The sequence below is a fragment of the Lissotriton vulgaris genome, chromosome 10 (genome assembly GCF_964263255.1).
Source record: "Lissotriton vulgaris chromosome 10, aLisVul1.2, whole genome shotgun sequence".
In the NCBI taxonomy this organism is placed as follows: domain Eukaryota; kingdom Metazoa; phylum Chordata; class Amphibia; order Caudata; family Salamandridae; genus Lissotriton; species Lissotriton vulgaris.
The window spans coordinates 1,033,615,466-1,033,628,736 of NC_141698.1; the positions used below are offsets into that span (position 1 = coordinate 1,033,615,466).

At 49.0% G+C, this 13,271-nt stretch overlaps 1 protein-coding gene across 1 annotated transcript in view; it reads left to right on the forward strand.

Annotated features, from left to right (window-relative positions):
* The first annotated feature begins 3,142 nt into the window (after positions 1–3,142).
* The window catches only part of MTURN (maturin, neural progenitor differentiation regulator homolog), a 122,724-nt gene continuing 112,595 nt past the window's right edge, over positions 3,143–13,271 (forward strand). Inside the window, exon 1 of the mRNA XM_086942078.1 lies at positions 3,143–3,496. Within this exon, the coding sequence (XP_086798204.1) occupies positions 3,335–3,496 (162 nt within the window). The 5' untranslated portion in view covers positions 3,143–3,334. The remainder of the gene's footprint in view (positions 3,497–13,271) is intronic.

Consider the following 13,271-nt stretch of genomic DNA (forward strand, 5'->3'; position numbering starts at 1 on the left):
TACCTCCCTCTGTCTACCTCCCTCTGTCTCCCTACCTCTGTCTCCCTCTCTCTCTGTCTCCCTCTCCCTGTCACCCTCTCTCTCTGTCTCCCTCTCACTCTGTCTCCCTCTCCCTCCCTCTGTCTATGCTGGACTCCCTACCTCTGTCTCCCTCTTTATCTGTATCCCACGAGTTTCCCTCTGTCTGTCTCCCTCCCTCTGTCGCCCTCCTCCTTCTGTCTGTTACCCTCTGCCTCCCTCTCTGTCTCCCTCTGTCTCCCTCCCTCTGTCGCCCTCCTCCCTCTGTCGCCCTCTGCCTCCCTCTGTCTATCTCCCTCCCTCTGTCGTCCTAGTCCCTCTGTCTCCCTCTGTCTGTCGCCCTCTGCCTTCCTCTCTGTCTCCCTCTGTCTCCATCCCTCTGTCTACCTCCCTCTGTCTCCCTCCCTCTGTCGCCCTCCTCCCTCTGTCTGTCTCCCTCCCTCTGTCGCCCTCCTCCCTCTGTCTGTCTCCCTCTGTCTGTCGCCCTCAGCCTCCCTCCCTCTGTCTCTCTCTCTCTCTCTCTGTTTCCCTCCCTCTGTCTCCCTCTATCTGTCACCCTCTGTCACCTCACCCCAGCTTCCTGGGCACACACACAGCCGCACCCGAGCACTTCACAGGTCTTTAAAAGACCATAGAGCAGAGTGTCTAGGAATGCCTCTTAATTAGCAGCAGTTATGTGCTAAGTGCCCGCGACACACCCACCATTTGAAGGCGACAAAGTACTGTGTCGGGACACACAGTTTGGAAAGCTCTGGTGTACGGGGAGCCCGAGTCCGCTACCATCTTGATCAGTATCGCTCTGATAACCATTTTGCATTGTGGTTTTCTGGAGCGCCTGCAGTCAATGCCTAGCACTTGTTCTTCAACACACAGCACATTGTCCTCTTCATCCTGTTCTCCTTCTCCTTCCTCTTCCGGTTCTTGCGACACATATTTCACAGTTGGTCTCTTTATTTTGCGGCGACACACTTTTTCAAAGTGTCCTACTATCCCGCAATGCATACATTTCGCTCGGAACGCCGGGCAGCGTTTGTCTTATGCCGCATGGGACTGGCTTCTGCACCAGTAGCATATGTTTGTGCTATCTTTGTTCAGTCTTCTTTGCTGTGCTGGTCTTGCAGTCCATCTATTCGGCGTTCTCTCTTCCGTCGCGTTGGCTTTACCTCTCTCTGGTGGTTCTGCTTTATTGACTTTATTGACCATGGGTCTCGGGGTGGATTCCCTCTTCGCTGCGTCAGCGCATCTTTTGAATAGCTCCGCCTTTTTAACCATGGCAATAACCTCCTTCAGGGTTGCGTCTTTGTTCACCCAATATTTTTTCTTGGACTGCTTTGTTTGTCGTGTGCATGACTATTTGGTCTTTTATGAATTCATCGTGCATGACCCCAAATTTGCACGTGATTGCTAGTTTTCTCAAAGCGGCCACATAGATTCGCCTGTTTCCTGTTTCCGTTGTTGGAAGTTATATCTGTCTATGGACTTGCACACTGCTGGTCGATAGTGATTGTTTAGATCCTCTATCGCGTGCTGGAACACGTCGTCATCTACGGCTTGTCTGGGAGTGGGTACTAGATTTTGGAAGACCCTGATCCCTTCAGGGGCTAGGTTGTGTAGCAATATTCTTTTCTTCATCTTGCTAGGAAATGCTTCTCCATTTTCATCCTCCAGTGCTTCAATATAGTTCATAAAATATTCCCTCCAGTCCTTCCACTTCATTAAGGGTTCACCTGGTTTGGGTAAGAACGGGATAGGATACGTAAGTGAGGACGCTTACGCGCACATCTCGGCACGTCTTTCAGGCTCTGTCTCCTGTCCCCTTGGGCTGCCAGACATGCTTGTGCTTCCACCGTGCGTTTGGTCCACTTGGGGCACTGAGGCACCCCCCTCTCCATGTTGCCCTAATTCCGCCAGGGCCCTGGGGATATTCTAGGTACTTGTGGTGGTTGATAGCCTGCTGGTGGGGGGCCCTCCCTTTCTGCCTCCTCCTTACCCTTACAAGGGTGGGTATCCTTGTGGGAGTGGTCTCCTGCCTCGCTGTGTTCGAGGACTACAAGTCGTGCTTGGGTAAGCCTGTTTTATCTAGCTGCCCACTGGTGGTAGTGCCCTCTGCCACGCTCTCCTGCTGTATGTCCAGCTCCCCTTTATCTCTGCTCCACGTGGTGTCTCTGTCTGTGCTGGTGGGTTCGATTTCCTTTCGTTTTTTTTCTGGTTCCCATCCTCGTCACCACTGTGAAGTCCTTTAACTTCCCCAAGAATTCGCTGGTGACAGGATTGGTTTTAGGTAAGTTTAATCACTTATTACAGCAGGAGAGCGCCAGGAACATCCGGAACTCTCCGAGTACTTTTCTGCCTCCAAAATGGCCACCGCGCGTGACGCCAGTGCATCGCGCGCGGCAACTAGAGCGCAACTCTACAACCGCGCCTCTTTCCGGAACTTCAAAACGGATCTTAAAACTCTTTTTTTTCATATACACTTCTATGAATAATTTGCCTCATCCCCCAGGTCATGACCCTGATTGCCAAGACACTCAGGAGAGCTCAATTTAGTAAATATATAAATTCTGTACTTGTATAACCCTAAATCACTCCACCTTTTCGAATTGTCTAATCTACATTGTAGCTATTAATTTGCTATTCTGCTATGTACTCTCACCACAAGTACCTCTAAGCAGTTTTACCAACTTCCATGCTACTCTTATTACTTATGTGATTTACTTCGCTATATTGTAAAGCGGACAGACACCTCTGGGTAAAGTTCTCGCTTGATAAAAATGCATAAACAACTAAATGAATAAATAACCAAATAAATAAATAATTAATTACCATATTCACCATTGTACTCTGCACGCCCCCTGCCGCTATATAAGCCTGTTCCTTTTCTTAATCACCATAATAAAACAAACGAAAATATTTTTTAGGGAAAGTACTAGCTGATATCCGCATTAACACTGCAGGCTTCCTGAGCGCTAGGATACAGTAGCTATGACCTCACTGTTTCATGGGCCATTTCTGTGCTGCGCACCATAATCTTTCTTCTTCCAGAATAGTGTATTTCTTTTATGTCCATGTTCAGCTTCCTCTTGTTCTACCCATGGGAGTTTCCCTTTTATCTTCTTTCAATGTTGGCCGTCGTCCGTCTTCTGTGTCGGCAGCCCGCCCCGCAGTCCGCGCGAGAGCCACCGTCAGGGAGCGCAGGTGCGCGCGCACAGAGCCCCTCCCGCGCCCTCCCCGGCCTTGGAATGTAAACAAGTGTCTGCGAGTAACGGTTAGCGATGGTTTGCTGCTGCTGACGGCCCCTCATCCCCCCCACCCGACCATGGACTTCCAGCAGCTGGCCGACGCGGCGGACGCCTGGTGCTCCGACACCCCCTTCCAGCTTATCGCTGCCGAAGAGACGGAGCGGCGCATGGACTTCTACGCCGACCCAGGGGTCTCCTTCTACGTGCTGTGTCCGGACACCGGCGGCGGGGAGACCTTCGTAAGTGGTCGCATCGCTGACACGCAGTGCGGTGCATAAGGCACAGTGCCGTCTTTAGTAGTACATTTGTAGGGGGATATTTTGGTCCACAGATTAAACTGGTGGGACACATTCGGATGTGTGTGTGTTTATATATATATATGTGTGTATATATATATTATAATGTTTGAATCCTAGGTGTGTGTATATGTGTGTGTATCTATATATACATATATATATATATATTTAAGGCTTAAACATTTTCAGTGAACGACACTGCTTTGTTATGAAAGGTAATTAGACAAATCAATGAGTTTGGCTAGAGGCAATGTATTTGTTTTTATCCGTCACCTCATGCACACTCAGATGCTGTGGTGGGGCACAAGTGGAACCAGGACAAATGGGGCAGAAGCACTGTCCCTATAAGGAGAGGGGATATTCTCAGGCCCAGAGCCAAACTTTAGCATGGACAAGTTCCGACTTTTGGAGGGGTGAAAAGTAGCCTGCAGCAGTCTCCCACCAACCTATCTTAAACGATAAGTGTAGTAAACATTGTTCTGAAATCCTTGTTTTTCCTATTTTTCTTTTGGCCCCTCACCTTCCCCTATCTCATTCATTTTCCCCAACACACTGAATAAAGATACGTGGGAGGGGCGGAAAAGGTATTTTTAACCAGGGCGCACGATATTCGATAAAGGCCAGCTTTTGATTACACCCACCCCGGACGCCAATAGGGCACCATCCAACGGGGGAGAGAGAGCATAGGGCATGTTAATGTTACATTACATTTATAAAGACATCGTTGACAAGCCCGCTGCTGCAGCCCGGACGGAGGACATGGCGGCTCGACCTGGGTGGGCTGAGTAGGGGCCTCATAGCAAGCAGATTGACGACCTGGGCTGAGCTCTGGAGAGTTCAGTGAGGCAAGGATCAGCGGTATGCTAATGCCGGATTCTCTTGCCCCTGAGGCCGTGGGGCAGTCGAGATCCTCTGCCTGCCATAGTCTCCCAGGAGGAGTTTGATTTGTTTTGACTGGTCAGATGCAGTCTGACTGCTGGCGAGGCCCCCCTTTGTCGCCCCCTTGAGGAGACCAGTCAGAGACTAGTGGTTGCCGAGAAAGAGGAGAGCCTTGGGTCGAGTGCCCCCTGCTGACAGGCAAGGAGTCCTTTCCTCCAGATAGGAAGCGAGGCGTACTGGGGCCAGTGGTGAGATACGAGAGCCTCGGAGGCCTAGTTACACAGGTCCTATTGTTAGTTCCGGATGTGAAAGTCTTTCCCAACGAGACTCACACTGGCAATAATTTGCTCACTTCCAATGGACGCAGCTGTCCTCCACGACAAAAAGGCTCCCGTCGATGGCGCTATGAGACACAGAGGGAAGGGCAAGTGACTTGCCAATCACCCCAGTCTCACTCCTTTATGAATGAATGAATGAATGGGGGATTTATAGAGCACATAGTTACCCGGAAGCATCCCAGCGCTAAACTAGAAAAGAGAGACCAGTGCGAGTACCAGAGAAAAAGATAGAAAGGGTTAAGGGACGAGGTGGATTTTTAGGAGTTTCCTAAATCGCAGATGGCAGGGTTCAGCCCGTAGTTTCAAGGGGAGGGAATTCCACAGCTTAGCTGTGTTAACCGAGAATCGCCGTCCTCCTGTACGTGCCTTTTTTACTCTGGGCACAGTGACCAGCCGTTCATGATCTGAACGGAGTGGTCTGTTGGCTTTGTAGGGTACGACTAAGTTCTTTAGGATGGGGGGTCCCTTACCCTGCAACAGTTTGTGTGCAATACATAAGGATTTGAATTTTACCCTTTCGCGTATCGGAAGCCAGTGCAGCAGCTTAAGTGCTGGTTTAGCTGATATTCTGGCTGAGGTGCCCGTGAGAAGCCGTGCTGCAGCATTCTGGATTTGTTGGAGCTTGTTAAATGTGGTTTCCGGTGCACCAAGGAAGGTAGCGTTACTGTAATCCAATCTGGACAGGATCAGTCCTTGGATAAGCAGCTTCCAAGAGGGCTGCGGAAGAAGTGGCAGAACTTTCCGAGCCGATCGGGGAAGGCCGAAACAGGCTCCCGCCATTTTTTTAGCTTGGGTCTTGAATGAAATATCCTGTTCCATCCAGACCCCCAGGCTTTTGATCTCATTTTTTGGGGAGGGGGGCTCCCCAGGCAAGTGGGCCAGATGTTAGGAGGCAAAGTGGATCCTTTATTCCCTAGTAGCATAATTTCGGTCTTAGACCCGTTCAGTTTGAGGGAGGATTCACACATTTAGGTATACATTTTTGATAGGCAGGAGTGGAGGGTGTCCAGGCACTGGGCAAGTTGGGATAAGGAGACGGCGAGTTGGGTGTCATCAGCGCAGCTCACGATTTTGACACCAAACGGGCCGACCACCTCCTCCAGTGGGGCCATGTACACATTAAATAATGTGGGGCTTAAGGATGAGCCTTGTGGTACCCCACACTGGAGGGGAATTGCCCTCTGATCGGGAGTTACTCTCCCAAACCTGGAAGGTGCGGCTGCTAAGAAATGACGTAAGCCAGGACAAGGCTGTCTCTACCACACCTAAGTCTGTCAGTCGTTGAATAAGGACCTGATGGTTAACAGTATCGAAAGCCACACTTAGATCCAGGAGGATCACTGCCACTGATCCTCCTGAATCCAAAATGCATCTGGCCTCCTCAACGACTGCCAGAAGGGCGGTGTCTGTACCCTGTCCAGGGCGAAAGCCAGTTTGCGAGTTCCGGAGAAGACCATTGGACTCTAGGAAATGGGAGGGTTTTTGATTAACTAGCCTTTCCGTAACCTTACTAAGTCCAGGGAGTAGAGAGATTGGCCTATAATTGGCCAACCCCGCCGGGTCTAGGAGAGGCTTTTTAAGAAGGGCTTTCACTATAGCTCCCTTCCAGCCAGGTGGAACCACTCCCTGCAGAAGCGAGGCGTTAATAAGGTCAGTAACTGGTGTAGCAATGGTGTATCCAATCTGTTTCAGGATCCGCATGGGTACCGGGTCGCTAGGAGAGCCACTTTTGATGATGGCCAGAGTTTGGAGTACCTCGTCCACTGACACTGGACCAAAGGTATCGAGCTGAATGGCGGGTGTTGCTGGCTGACAGTTTATGTCTATTCCGTGATTGACTTGGGGCAGGATGACTAAGATATTCTGAATTTTAGCGTCAAAGTAGTTCGCCAATTTGTTGCATTTGGCCTAAGAGATGTCTTGAGCCAGGGGGGGTTCCGGCACCTTAAGCAGTTCCTTAATGATGAGGAAGGTTTCTCTAGAATAGGTAGAGGAATTTTTAATTCTTTCGTCAAAGAATTGTCTCTTAGTGCTGTGCAAGGCAGCCTTGTATGCTCTCATGGCGGTGCAATATTCATCTTTTCTGGATCCCGCCCAGTCTTTCCTCCAGGAGCGCTCCAGTTTCTTACATCTTTTCCTTAGGAGTTTCAGCTCGGGTGTATACCATGGGGCAGAGTCAGCTCTCTTCTCCTTTTTCTGAATAATTTTCTTGGGGAGAATAGAGTCGAGTGAGTTGGTAAGCCAGTTTACAAAGTTCGTATCTGTAATCACAGGGTCGAGAGCTGGAGGGGGGTAGGACTGTTCTAGTTTGGAGATCCAATTCTCGACAGAGAGTTTGGACCAGGCCCTATCCATGACACGCGTCTTGGGGGGTTGTGGTGGCATGGCTCCAATTTGCCAGAAGAAAGGGACCAGGAAGTGGTCAGTCCACGGGAGAGGGTAAGGTGGTATGGCTTTCAATGCATAGGCATTGGTGAAAATCGGGTCAAGCAAATGTCCTTTGTTGTGTGTCGCCCCTGTATTGACCAGTCTCAACTCATAGGAAGTAAGGTCGAGGTGGAGGTCAGTCGCCACCGAGTCCTGAGGGTCGTTAAAATGGAGATTGAGATCTCCCAGAATCATGAAGTTAGGAGTAGAGGATGCTAGTATAGTAACAGTTTCCAGCAGGGCGCTAGTAAAGTGGGGAGGGCATCCCGGTGGGCGGTATACAAGTAGGCCAGAGAGGGAGACTGTGGGTGAAATTTGTAAAGAGAAATGACAGCTCTCACAGTCTGCGATGCCGCTATCTTTTGCCCTACATACAAATGTATCCCGATATAATATGGCCAGACCGCCTCCTCTACCAACAGGCCTACTCTGAAAGTAGATTAGGAATCCTTGGGGGAGGGCACGTACGATATCGGCCTCAGAATTGAGTGTCAGCCACGTTTCTGTGAGAAACAGGATATCTAACTTGTGGGCCTGAAGTAGGAGATTAATCTCTAGGGAGTGTTTCGGGAGGGATCTACAATTCAGGAGGGCCATTTGGAGGGAGTAGTGTTCCTTAGTCGGGGTCGGGGGGGTGAGCTGCATAAGTCGCCGTTGAGTAAGACCTTTTCACCTTTATGTATATAATGACAGTTCGTATTTTTAGAGGATCTGAGTAACATGAGGTCTCCTCGTGTGTAGCTAAAGCGTCTCCCTATGGAATCGGGCATAGGTTCTGGCCCTAGGGCCGGCTGGGCCCGGACGGGCACAGACGGGCTTACCTTTGGCGAGCCCTCGGCGCGCCCGCACGCACGTCCGCTGCGCGTCCGGCCAAGGTACATTCTTATTGGGGAAGGGGGCGTGGCCTCAGGACGGTGGGCGTGGCCTCACTTCCCTCGGTAATGGCTTCTTTTTTTTATTTTTATTGTTGTTACGATGAGATAAATAGCGCCCATAGGGCGCACCACAGGGCGTCTATCGTCAGCTGAATGACAATTGGTGCAGAATGCCTCATTTTTATACCCACACTGCTTGTTAGCGACCAAGGTTTGGTCGGGTATCCCCTGCAGTTCCAGTCCCATCAGACGTCTAATCTGCTGGCAGTCTTGTCCGAGGGTTTTGGCCTGACTCCTCGTTGAACACTGTGCAATTTGTGTTGCTGAACTTTTTGAGGCAGATAAATGGATGTAAGATAGAACTGTCGAAATGGGTGGCCATTTTCCTTTGACTGTCCCATCTCCGCCATTTTTATAGGTACTGGCACTGAAGGGGGAAAAAAAATCTTAAGAGACAGATGTCTTCACAAGCCCCTCCACACAGAAACTGAAAAAGGACTGATCAAAGAGCCTTGTAGTAATAAAAAGAGGACTGACCGAACCTCAGCAGTGGCCATCTTGATATGGGCAATTGACCAACAACCCTCTCAATCTATTCAGCTGAAGGAGACCCGATAATCCCCACTGTACAATTAGATGGCATAATTTCTATTTGAAGTGATTTTTAGTTTATTTACCTCACAACATTCTTAACATTCAATCATGCGCCCATCTAAACCCACCTGGAACTCTAATCTTGTGCGTCACGGACCCAACTCCTGGTACATTAATTACCCTAACAAAATGACCAGTAATGCAAAAAAGAACTTCAAGCACAGCACTCTAAAACAACATCCTGAAACACTCATTGTAGATAACTTTCACTCAGCGACTAACGGCAGCACGAAAACAAACTTCATTTTCTACACTAATCACCTGACTCAATGGAAAAGCACCTTCTCTCTTCACCTTCAAGTCGCCAAGTCAGTACCGATTCCCTATGTTGAAAAAATCTCCACTACCATCTCCCCGACCTTCAAAGGGGATCTCACCATTTCTATCCACAAAACTGGAACCATTCTCATACAGGCCACTGACCCGCACCACACCACTTTTGACTGCCACTTCCCCACACTTCTCTCCTCGCTAACACAACTGAGCCATCAAACCTTTACTCCCCCATCCCCCACTACCATCATGAACGTGGTGGAACCGATCCAATCTCCCTGCCCTGAAGACCCTCTCCTCAACTCATGGACTTCCACCATCACTCACTACAATCACACTACCCCTATTCTTACTCTCCGTTGCCAAACACCCACCTTTTTCACATCTACTGATCACATAAGTAGCAACAAACTCGCAACTAACAATCCCCTCAAGGCCAATTTTAACAGCTTGGTCTCCAACCTCAGCCCTCCTGCGACTGAAATCCCCACAGGCACTCCCCTCTCCACCCCATAGAATCTGAACCACCCTCCCCCACAACCTTCCCCTACCACCTACTCAGACTCTGTTCCCACGACCCTTACTTCCCCCTGGTCTAACGTCATTTCCAAACCAGTGGTATCTCTCCCCCTTCTACAACTGCACCATCCCCTTCCATTGTTACACCCCCCCCCCATACACAACCCGCCTTCGACTCTATCCTCTTGTACACGCCCCGGAACTCTGATGGCCTTTCTTTAATTTCTCTTCCTCCTCACCTGGAGGAGTCCTACTAGTCCTACTTCTCATCCTTTGAACTCCTCGAATGGGAACATTACAAATCCGGCTCACTGCGTCCAACCTCTCCCCTCTCCTAATCACAAGGACCTCACAGACTCTTCCCCTCTCTACCCCTGATAATCAGAACCCTCCCTCACAATCTTCCCCTACCACCTACACGGTCCCTGTTCCCCCGATCCTTACTTCCCCGTCTAACGTCAGTTCCATTCCAGTTCTCTCTCTCCCCCTTCTACCACTACATACTCCCCTTCTGCTGTCCCACCCCCACATTCACAACCTGCCTCCACCGCCAATCTCTCTGACAATGCCCAGAACTCTGACGTCCGTCCCAGAATTTCTCTTCCTCCTCACTTGGACACCGTCCCACTTCTCCCCCACCGAACTCCTCGAATAGGAGCTTTACAACACTGACTCCCCGCGTAAAACCTCGCCCAAATCCTAATCCCAGGGACTCCATCCAACTCCGGGTGCCTGCTCAATCTCTCTCCATAGACCCAAGTCATCCTCGACCCCTGCCTAAAACCTTCAACTTTCTCAGCTCAATAGCACAGCAACTGAACAGAATGGAGCAGAAAATTAACTCCTCTGCTGCTGATTTCCTTTACCTACAACAAGACCTTCTTATCAGACCTAAGCTACCGAGCTCCCTCCCCCGAGGTGTTGTGCTCCTACTACACTCAATACATCTCACATGGCCCCACATAGCACCCCTCGACCCTCCAGCCCATCATCGAACGAGGCCCTCAGTCCCCCAACAGGGATAGCCAACCCTTTTCAGTACCGAAACCTTAGGAGCTCTACGACTCTCACCTTCAGCTCCTCTCCACATCCCTGTTATTATTGGCACTAACCGAATTGTGAATACTGTCCACTTGCCTAGACCCTCTGCTCAATACACCTCTATCCACCTAACTCCCCCCCCCCCCCCCCCATCATCGAGGCTCCCCGTCCTCTCTCTTGCATGCTCCTAAACTGCAGATCAGCAGTACAACATGCTACTGACATTGCTGAAGCTGATCTCGCTGAAGAAATTGACATCACCTTCCTCACGGGGGGGTGGGGGGGGTGACGACTAGCCATCATTCGTAGAGATGGAATACAGATTACCAAACTCAAACCTGCAGAATACCTATCGTTTTTAATACCTAGGCGTCAAACTCACTACCAAGGGCACCCCACCCATCAAATTCCACACCATCTGTCATCGTCCTGGAGAGCGTACCCTTTTTCCCGAAGAACTAACAGACCTAATAACACGATTCTCCTTGACGGACACCAAAGACATGTTCTTGGGTGACCTAAATATCCACTGGAACAACCCAAAAGACTCCACTGTCCTGAACCTTTCCAACCTTCTGGAAATATATAACCTCAAGCAACTCTGCAATAAACCGACTCACATCAAAGGTGCAACTAGATGCGATCATAACCAACAACGATCTGATCTCCCTGAGAGAGATTTCTCCCATTGACTGGTCCGACCACCACCTCATTCTGTTCAGGATTGACACTTGCCAGCCTCCAACCTATTTGTGTTGTCAAACCTAAACTCTTGACCAGAAACTTTAAAGAAATACCTTTATCTGAACTTGAAGCCAAGATTCATCCCCATCTTCAACTCCATCCCTCATCATGGACAGCTGATGACCTTACTTCACATTTAACTCAAGAATGACTGAAGTTTTAGACCAAGTAGCTCCTCTCGAACAACTGAGGAGAACCAAATCAAAACCTTGGTTTAACGTGGACCTGAATGATGAACAGCGTCAACTTAGACAAACTGAAAGGTCTTGGAGAAAAAACCCCTCATCCTTGCACCTAACGCATCTTAGATCTGCTCGGCAGTCATACAAAAAACACATCCTCAGTGAAGAGGCATCTTTTTTCCACAGCCAACTTAATCTGGCGAGAAACAGACCAAGAGAACTCTTCAACATTGTTGAAAGCTAAACTAACTGCACTCCCTCTCAAGAAATCGAAGCCACCAATGAGCGATGTGAAGAAATTGCCACCTTTTTCACTAATAGTCTCTAAAATTGATGAATCCTACAATCTGCTAACGCTCCTTCCCCCCCTTAACCTGCCCCCCTTCAACCTCCCTTGACCACTCGGAAAGAGCTCTTAACAAGGACAATTAGACCTACCTTCAGCTAAAAAACAATGCACATTGTTCCGACTTTGAGCTAATGTCGGTAAGCGAGGTCCTCAAGATAATTTCTAATCTAAGCCCTTCCTCCCACACTATGGACCCCCTCCCTTCCACAATTATAAAAGAACTCAACCATACCAATTCCCCTTTCTGGACAAAAATCATCAACGACTCTCTCAGCTCAGGCTGTGTCCCTGACTCCCTTCAACTAGGACAAATCACACCCATTCTCAAGAAACCTGGGGCTGACCCTAATGATCTTAACAACCTCAGACCTATCTCTAACCTCCCATTCCTTGCAAAAACATTTGAGAAATTTGTTCTCCTCTAACTCAATAAACACATTGATGAGTTCAACCTTCTCGACGCCTTTCAATCTGATGTCAGAAAAGGCTGTAGCACGGAAACAGCTATGCTCAATGTCTCCGACATTTACAAGGCCCTAGACGGTGATGCCTGCCTACTCATATCTGCGGCATTCGACACAGTAAACCATCCAGTCCTTCTGGAGACCCTGTCGAAACGTTCCGGCATAAATGGCACAGTTCTAAAATGGTTCAACTCCTTCCTTCAACACCGCTCTCTACCTCATGATAACCTCAAGGCAGTAGTCCAATCCCTAGTTCTCTCTAAAATCGACTACGGGAACGCCATCCTTACAGGGACTCCAAAAGCTCACCTATGCCCTCTAAGGGCAGTGCTGAACATGTCCGCTCGACTCTTATCTGGAGTTAAAAGATTTGAACACATCACTCCAGCTCTCAACTGCCTCAATTGGCTTCCCCTGGAAGGGAGATGTATCTATAAACTGGCCTGCATCACACATAAAACCCTTCACTCTCCTGCCCCCAACTACCTAAATAACAAACTGATAAGAGCATGTCAGTCCAGAATGCTGAGAAGCTCCTACTCACTCTTTCTTATTCCTCCAAAACTGAAAAAGAAAACCACCCAATACCAATTGTTTTCTTTCAACGCTCCTAGGATATTGAACGCTCTCCCTGGAGTCCTCAGATGCAACCCCTCCTTCTCCTGTTTCAAAGGGGACCTGAAACTCCATCTCCTAAACAAATAATTTCATGACCAACGTCAACTTACCTAGACTTCTATATCCGAGTTGTCTCCTCTCTCTTTCTGGACATTCAAGGATAGTGGGTGACCGGACTATGTCATTCGCACCTTTTTTTTTTTTTCTTTTTATTGCTCTCTCCACCTCCGCTGCACTGCATATTTATTTCCCATGCTGTATTTTTTTTCTTTGGTTTGCTTCCTTACTGCCGGCCTACTATGTAATGTAATGTCCTTACTGCTGTTTAATGTGTGTATGTAAAGCGCTCTGATAC